Below are 9,397 nucleotides of genomic sequence, written 5' to 3'. Positions count from 1 at the left end.
ACTTATTAATCATTTACGATATAAAACAATATTATAACCAGTTCCGAATTTTGTTCTCGCTATTTTCCTAGGATTTATTGCATATATAACTTTTATTAATGATATATATCTATGTAAAAAGTTCTAATTGTTTATATCTAAATATAAGATTGAGAAAAATTAACATATCTTTTGATGTTGTCGAATTGTATTTGAATATTGTTATAGAATTTATTTGAATTAAAAAAAAAAAAACAGAAAAGAAAATATGAGGAATTATGTTTAAGAAAATTCAAAATGAGTTTCATGTTTTCTGTTATAAATCAAAATATAATATAAACAAATTGATAACAGTATTGTATGACCTCTTTAGGTAATACGTACCTTATGTTCTTGTTGTTTGTTCGTTTGGCAAATATTTTTCGAATCATTTGAAGTCATCTCGTGATCAAACTTACATTACATACTATCGAAAGAAGAGATAACAAACGAATAAAAATTATTTTAAAAAATTATACGAGTAAGTAAAGTTACACACACACACACACACGACATATATTAATTATATTCACTATGAATATTTTCTTACATGTATTAGGTGCAAAAGTTAATTCGTTGGCTTTATTGACAAATTTAGTATTCATTTATAAAGTAATCGCGAATCTGTTATTTTTCGAAATAGTTTTTATTATTTTCTATTAGTATGATCTATTTTTCAAAGCAAGTGACAAATTTCTTAATAAAAATGAGATATCGATTTTGATGCAATAAATATAATATCGGAAAACCAATTGATTTCTACACCAAATATTATCAAAATTAAAAATATTAGTATAGTAATTAACAGAAGTAAATAATAAAATTATCATTCGAGAAAGGACGTGTTTTATTTATCTTCATCGATATGCATAAAATATTTATTCGAATTTTCGATAAACTCTTAAATATCTTAATAACAGACTAATAAAATGTCAATTTTTGTTTGATCATTAATTTGATTTTATTTGTCTTTCGTAATAGACAGAAATTGTTTTAAGATGTTACAAATTGGAGCCTTAGCGATATTTTTCCTTACCATTACAACGATCAACAGCACTGAACTTTTATGCGAGGACAATCCACATTGTAGATGTATTTCAATAAATCCAAAGGTGGTACATGTTTCTTGTCATATTGGTGATAATGGTACGAAAATCCTCATCAATGTTAAATCATGGGATTACTTGCAGGTATATATACGATCATTTTCTTATTTGATATAATTTAATTGTGATTAGACACCTATCTTTCAATATTTATTATTATTTTGCAAAAAAAGAAAAATGTCTGGAAATAGAAAATTTATCTTAGAACATCGTTTAACGAATAAACTTTTTATTATTTTCTAATGAAATGATAATAACAATTTATATAACAGATAAATTGTGAAAATTGGGATGGATGGCAAGACTTTAATTATACGAGCAATCTAGCCGGACATAAAGTCGATTCGGTACAATTTATAAACTGCGGAATATCAGACGAAATTAGCTTAAGAGATGTGGTCGATTTGTTCGGAGTGAAAGAAACAGAGAGCCTAATATATCAATCTTATAAAAAACTTAACGGAAATTTAAGAAGAAAGCATCTTGCTGGCTTCCCAAAAGTGAAAACATTAAATTTATCTGGTAATGGTATAATTAATCTCACAAAAGATTTTCTTTTGGATTTTCCCGAATTGGAGTGGATTGATTTATCTGAAAATAATGTCATATTACACAATAAAATTTTCGATCCAACTCCTAATCTTAAGCGAATCGAATTATACAATAATGGATTAACAACATTCGACATTAGGTTAATTTATAAACTTAAGAAACTAGAGTTTCTGGATCTTATGGGAAATAAATTGACAGATATAGAAGACACAGTATTTGACGATATATTATCATTAAAAACTTTGTTATTAGACGTTAATAATTTATCCAGATTATCGCCGCATATATTTTCTCAATTAGGAGAATTGGATGTATTGGATATTTCAATGAATAATTTCTCTTATATTCCATCGAAATTGTTTGAAGAAAATAAACGATTAAGTAAACTATACTTCCATCATAATAAAATGAATTTGGATACCATGCCAGATAATCTTTTGTCGAATTTAACTAAACTCGAAGAAGTCGTTTTGAGCAATAATGGGTTTAAAAAACTACCGGAAAATCTTTTCTGGGGTTCGATATCTTTAACTAATATCAAATTGAATGAAAATTTGTTAAAAACTTTATCGGTAATGTTTTTCAAGGATCTACAAAATGTAGAAAAACTCGAATTAAGTAACAATCTTATTAAAAGTCTACCCGATCATATTTTTCAAGATATGGTCAAGTTGGAAAAACTCGATTTGTCCGGAAATAATATGATATTTATAACAAAGTACGTTATTGTATCACATTTATAGAGAACAAATATTTATATTCAATTAATTTTCAAATGTGTGAATATTTTTTTTTTTAGCAATTTATTTGAAGGCTTGACATCATTGATTATACTAAACATTGAAAGAAACAAATTAAAAGTTATCGAACCAATGGCATTTTTTCCCATGAAAAAACTAGTCGTTGCTAAGTTATCTCATAATCGGATAAGTTTTAATATCTCAGACAAAAAGTGGAATCCATTTTACAATAATACTGTTCTTAAAGAATTATATTTATCGAACAATAGTATAAAAAATTTCATTACCGGTTGGCCTATTGGCGAAGATAATTTAAGAATATTAGATTTGAGTAGCAACAACATAACACACGTAATGGTAAATATCAATTTTTATTATCCAAACATTTTTTCAATTATTTTAATAAATTCAAATGATACAAGAAAAATATCTCTGTCTCAATAATCCTTTACATTTGCTTCTTTTTTTTTTTTTCTTTTTTTTTATAGGCGAACGATTTCTTAATCCCTTCGGACAGAATAAGAATCGATCTAAGAAATAATCAAATACAAAATATTTTATTTCACATGAAATTAATACCGTCGCAATTTTTTAACATTCCACATGACATAACCATTTTTATCGATGGTAATCCAATATTATGCGATTGTAAATTGTACGATCTATTGCTTTGCCGTGAAAAGAAGATCACAAATCATTATTACAATAATTTCAAATTTACAATTGGAAATTTAGCGTGCGTACAACGTAACGGAACGCTTGGGCCTAAAGTTAAAAAACTTCGTACAAATACTTATTTATGTAGCGAGGAAGATTATTTTGGAACTAAAGGAATGTGTCAAAATGATTGTAATTGTAACATAAGACAATCAGACATGGCTCGAATTATGGATTGCTCGTATAAAGAATTATCCAATTTTTTCATTAACCAATCAAGAGTGAATTTTGACGATAGATATTCATTAATAATAAATCTTACGGGTAATTTTTTAAAGGAGATACCATCGTTTGAACTGTTATCAAAATTAAACATAACTACTTTATTATTATCTAATAATAATATTTCTCAAGTAACAGTTGACAGAATACCAAAAAATCTTCAAGTAAGTTGTTTATTATATTTTTATATTATTTACATCAAAATAGATATATATTAAACGAACATTTATATTTATTTTTTTTTATTATTTATTATTTTTCTTTGCAGGTATTACATTTGCATAATAATAATATATCAAGAGTTACTTCAGATGTAATTGACTACATAAAATCTAGATCTTTGCAAGAATTTACTTTCAGAGGGAACCCAATTATATGTGATTGCCATACTCGTGATTTTTATATATTTGTCCAAGCAATAAGATATCATTATAAAGATTTGAAAGATTTAACGTGTAAAAATATGAGTCGTCCATTGTATCAGTTGACCTTTAATGATTTGGTGTGTCCACCTGAACCACGTCATCATTCAAGCATCAGGAATATATTTATTTTCTTTGGCGTAGTGATTCTGCTAACAATTGCGCTTTTAATATGGTATTTTAGAAAAGATATTCGTGCGTTTATAACGAACGATGTAAGGGAAAGGCTCGCTGTTGCATATTCACGATTGAGATTGAATTAAAAAAAACGTAAGTCTTGTCAGGAATTTAAAAATAATAATTTTAATATGTATTTGAGATATATAGTTATTTTTAATCAGATGAATTATTTTTATTTATTGCAATTACATATATTGTTTTAGAAGACATTATAAAAAAAAGCAATATAAAGTGGTGAGTGTTCGATTGTAAATATTGTTATTTATCTTTTAGATAAAATATGATAAAAATAATATTTCGAGTTAAATGAATACTCTGTAACATCTGGTAACTTTTACTACGCTAGTTATAATTAACATTTTTAGTACGTATTAATTTCATATATTTTACTATTCCTTTATTTGCATGGACAATTTGTTATCTTGTATGTATTGTTATTTGTTTATCATATGTTATAGTTTTTTATTCCAATTGACGATGTTCGAATAAACGATAGTTGTAACGTTTTTATATAGTTTAAATATTTTGTAATTATTTTATTTTTAATGTAGGTAATAATTTTTAAAATAGCTAGAAAGATAATGCTTTCTGAATGAGAACATTAAAGGCTTTGTGAGTGAGAACATTAAAGTCTTTCTGTATAAATGTAAATCAACAATTAAATAATTTAGATAACAACTAGTAATATTTCTGAAAATAATATATAAAATAGAATTTCAAATAGCAGTTTCCCTACAATTGAAATAAAATTGTACTGAAATGAGACATGAAATTTCAATAAATAAAATATATTTTAATAAACCAAATTTATATATAATATATTTTATTATACTATTCTAAAGTACAAAATAAATTGCTGTAATTTTGAATTTTTAGAAAGTATGGCATGTTTGACACTTTTTAGTCTAAAGAAGATACTTATAATATAAAAAAAAATGAAAATATTAAAATTTCAAATATTTATATACAGACGTCACTTAATAATTTAAATTTTAATATTAGTTTCTTCAAAATAAAATGCCTTTCAAATATTATTTCAAACTATTTTTACAAGTAATAACATAATTTATTTAAAAAAATGTAATTTTTTAAACAAATAAAATATGTTATTTTTACTTGTATTATTCTTTGAATAAATAAAATATATTATTTTCAGAAGTATTATTTCCTGAACAAATAAATGTTATTTACAAATATATATTTCCGACGAAAAACAAAACATGTATTAAACATTTACGATTGAAACCTGTATAATAACCATTTCCGAAGATTAACTACGATATTTTCTCAAGACTCATTGCATATGTAACCTTAATTTCTAATAAGTAAAAAGTTATAAAATAGTCTACGTAAGAATATACTATTAATTAGAAATTTGTATGCATTGTAAAGAGAATATTAATTCTGTGGTTATTGGACAATTAAAAATTATGTATTTTTATAATTGTTGCAGTACAATAAATAATTAAATTTGATGAAAATACTTCAGTTTCTTATCATTCAAAACGATAATCATAATTCCTTTGCTTCTTATTTAATTTTATATCAAGATAACTATTACCTTCAGTTTGTATACTATGTCGTTTGTTCTGACCGAAAAAAATTTAATTTTCAAACAACAAGCTATTTATAGACTACCAACAAATGAAAAAGGATATCAGCACACACGTAGGGTCGTTAGCTTAGGTTAGTGCGAAGGTATTTCACTTTATATATGTACAAATTACTTTCATAGCTCTGTTATTCTTCCTGTTTACAGATAAGTAACAACGCATCTGCAAAATCGTTACTTTGTCCTAACATTTTGAATCGAGTGAAACAAAAATACGTTGTTTGTCTTTTAATTCGTATATATTGTGAAATTCATTAAGTTTAACTTCTGAGTGTTATTTTCGATCAAAGAGAAATGCATTTGAAAATTTAAATATTCGCGAATAACGTTAAATCTGTTTCTTTTTTGTTTTTGTCTAAAGGTGACCGTTGAGAAACAATGATTATCATAATTTTAGTAATATTTTCCCTTACCTTCACAACGATCAACTGCAATGTACCTACATGCGTGGATAACCCAAGTTGTAAATGTTTGTTTGTAAGTGAAAATAAGGAATATATGTATTGCATTGTTAATAATAGTACGAAATACACCATCAGCATTGTATCAAAGGATCACTTGCAGGTATATAAACGATACATTTTTTTATTTAAGACATTTTAATTGTAACAAAATTAATATTTAAATAATTTTTGTTCTGAAATTGTTTTTCTTTTTTTTTGACTTCTGGAATTCAATAAATAAATGATGAATAAAATATAATGGTAAATTGACAGATAATTTGTGAAAAATGGAACGGATGGGATAACTTTAATTTCACGAGCAAAATGTCCGGAAAGATAGTCAATTCGGTGGAATTTAAAAATTGCGGAATATCAAACAAAACTAGTTTAAAAGATGTGATCGAAAGACTTGGAATAGAAGAAACAGAAACCCTAATATTTAAATCTTTTGAAAAACTCAATGGAACATTAAAAAGAAAGCATCTTGCAGGCTTCTCAAAAGTGAAAATATTAAATTTATCTGATAACGGTTTAACTAATCTTCCAAAAGATTTGTTTTTGGATTTTCCCGAATTGGAGACAATTGATTTATCTGATAATAATGTCAAATTACCCAATGAAATTTTCGATCCAACTCCGAATCTTACGCGAATTGAGTTATATAGTAATAAATTAAAAATATTGGACAGTAGGTTAATTAATAAACTCGACAAATTAGTGTTTCTGGACCTTCTGGAAAATGAATTGACAGAAATCGCAGACGCAACATTTGAAAATCTAGTATTATTACAGACTTTGTTATTAGACTGTAATAATTTAACTAAACTATCGCCGCATATATTTTCTCAATTAGGAGAATTGGATGTACTGGATATTTCAATGAATCAATTCTCCTATATTCCACCAAAATTGTTTGATAAAAATAAAAAGTTAAATCAACTATATTTGCATCATAACTTAATGGACTTGGAAACTTTGCCAGATTATCTTTTGTCGAATTTAACGAGACTCGAAGATGTCTTTATGAATAATAATGGATTTAGAAAACTACCAAAAAATCTTTTCTGGGGTTCGATAAATTTAAAAAGTATCAACTTGAATGAAAATTTGTTACAAACTTTACCCGCAATGTTTTTCAAAAATCTAAAGAACGTAAACAAACTCGAATTAAATAATAATTTAATCGAAACTCTTCCTGACAGAATCTTTAAAGATATGTCAAAGTTGCAGATACTAGAATTGGCTGGGAATCATATGGTTTATATAACAAAGTACGTTGTCATATCATTTATAGAAAAAAAAAATTCTTTTTAATTTTATTCCTTTTTAAATGTGAATATTTCTTTTCAGTGATCTATTTAATGGCTTGACATCATTGACTGAACTAAACATGGACAGAAACAGAATCAAAATTATCGAGCCAATGGCTTTTTCTCCTATGGAAAGTCTAAGCATTGCTAAGTTATCTCATAATCAGATAAGTTCTAACATTACAGACGAAAAGTGGAATCCATTTTACAATAATACTTTACTCGATGAATTATATTTATCGAACAATAATATAAATAGATTCATTGCAAATTGGCCTAAGGTTGAAGATAATTTAAGAATATTAGATTTGAGCCACAACAACATAACATACGTAATGGTAAATATCAATTTTAATTATCCAAACATTTAATCAAAAATATTATATTATTATTTTAATAAATTCAAATGATAAAGAAAAAAAGAAATAAACCCGAGATCTATAATCATTTTGACAATTGCTTTTATCTTTCTTGTTTTTCTTTTTTTTATAGGCAGAAGAATTCTTACTCCTTTCGAATAAAATTACTATCAATTTAAGAAATAATAAAATAAAAAATATTTTTTTACGCGTTCTACAAAGATCGTGGAAATTTTATACCGTTGAACGTGACATTGTCATTCTTATCGATGGTAATCCAATATTATGCGATTGTGTCTTGTATAATCTTTTGCGTTGGCGCGAAAAGAAATTGTATAATTATTTTTACAATTTTTTCCAATTTTCGTTCGGAGAATCATCGTGCGTAAAACATGATGGAACGTTGGGGCCTAAAATTAAACAACTTCGTACATATACTTATTTATGTTCCGAGGACGATTATTTTGGAACTAAAGGAAAGTGTCAAAATAATTGTACTTGTAGTATAAGACCAGAAGACATGACTCGCATTATGGATTGCTCGAATAAAGGATTATCCAATTTTTTGATCAATCAATCAAAAGTGATTTTTAACGATAGGTATCCGTTAATAGTAGATCTTACGGGTAATTTTTTAAAGGAGATACCATCGTTTGAACTGTTATCAAAATTAAACATAACTACTTTATTATTATCTAATAATAATATTTCTCAAGTAACAGTTGACAGAATACCAAAAAATCTTCAAGTAAGTTGTTTATTATATTTTTATATTATTTACATCAAAATAGATATATATTAAACGAACACTTATATTTATTTTTTTTTATTATTTATTATTTTTCTTTGCAGGTACTACATTTGCATAATAATAGCATATCCAAACTTAATCTGGACGTAATTAATTACTTGAAATCTAAACCTTTGGAAGAATTGACTATCAGAGGGAATCCAATTATATGTGATTGTGCTGCTCGTGATTTTTATTTATTCATCCAATCAATGAGATTTGATTATAGAGATTTGGGAAATGTAACGTGTAATAATATGAGTACTCCTATGTTTAGGATGTCATTTAATGACTTCGTGTGTCCATCCGAAACCTGTGATTGCATAAGTACGTTTACGAGTATGATTGTTACCTTAATCGTAGCGATTGTGTTAACAATTGCGCTTTTATTATGGTATTTTAGAAAAGATATTCGTGCGCGTATACCGAACAATATAGCGGAAAGTTTCTTTATTAGATATACACAATTAAGAATGAATAATAATTAAAAGAAGACATAAGTCTTGCCATGAATTTAAAAATAATAATTTTTAATATTCATTATAGATATAATGACTTTTAATCAGATGAACGATTTTTTTCATTCATTGCGATTACGAGTTTATCGTTTTAAATAAGAAAATATTAAAAAGGAAGCAATTATAAAGCGATTACATATAATTGTAAATATTGTTATTTATCTTTTAGATAAAATTATATAAAAATAATATTTCTAGTTAAATGAATACTATGTAACATCTGTTAATTTTAACTATGCTATTTTTATAATAACGTTTAATACGTATTAATTTCATATATCTTACTATTCCTTTATTTGCATGAAAAATTTGTTATCTTGTATGTATTGTTATTTATTTATCATCTGCTATATCTTTATATTCCAATTGACGATGTACATATAAACGATAGTTGAAACATTTTTATAT

General features: G+C 25.6%; 2 protein-coding genes across 2 annotated transcripts; both read left to right on the top strand.

Moving 5' to 3' along the window:
• The first annotated feature begins 1,016 nt into the window (after positions 1 to 1,016).
• Positions 1,017 to 4,040, top strand: LOC122519224 (protein toll-like). Its single transcript, XM_043638558.1, has 8 exons — positions 1,017 to 1,208; positions 1,397 to 1,815; positions 1,948 to 2,020; positions 2,264 to 2,394; positions 2,476 to 2,586; positions 2,686 to 2,773; positions 2,905 to 3,519; positions 3,624 to 4,040. The coding sequence occupies exons 1-8, from the start codon at positions 1,017 to 1,019 to the stop codon at positions 4,038 to 4,040; spliced, it is 2,046 nt and encodes a 681-aa protein (XP_043494493.1).
• A 2,296-nt stretch (positions 4,041 to 6,336) lies between these two features.
• Positions 6,337 to 8,959, top strand: LOC122519223 (protein toll-like). The gene is made up of 5 exons (XM_043638557.1): positions 6,337 to 6,676; positions 6,731 to 7,283; positions 7,363 to 7,660; positions 8,136 to 8,429; positions 8,534 to 8,959. The coding sequence occupies exons 1-5, from the start codon at positions 6,337 to 6,339 to the stop codon at positions 8,957 to 8,959; spliced, it is 1,911 nt and encodes a 636-aa protein (XP_043494492.1).
• Positions 8,960 to 9,397: the final 438 nt, after the last annotated feature.

This window comes from Polistes fuscatus, unplaced genomic scaffold (genome assembly GCF_010416935.1).
Source record: "Polistes fuscatus isolate 324 unplaced genomic scaffold, CU_Pfus_HIC Scaffold3, whole genome shotgun sequence".
In the NCBI taxonomy this organism is placed as follows: domain Eukaryota; kingdom Metazoa; phylum Arthropoda; class Insecta; order Hymenoptera; family Vespidae; genus Polistes; species Polistes fuscatus.
Note: the sequence above shows the minus strand (reverse complement) of the source record. Positions and strands in the feature narration are given on the sequence as shown.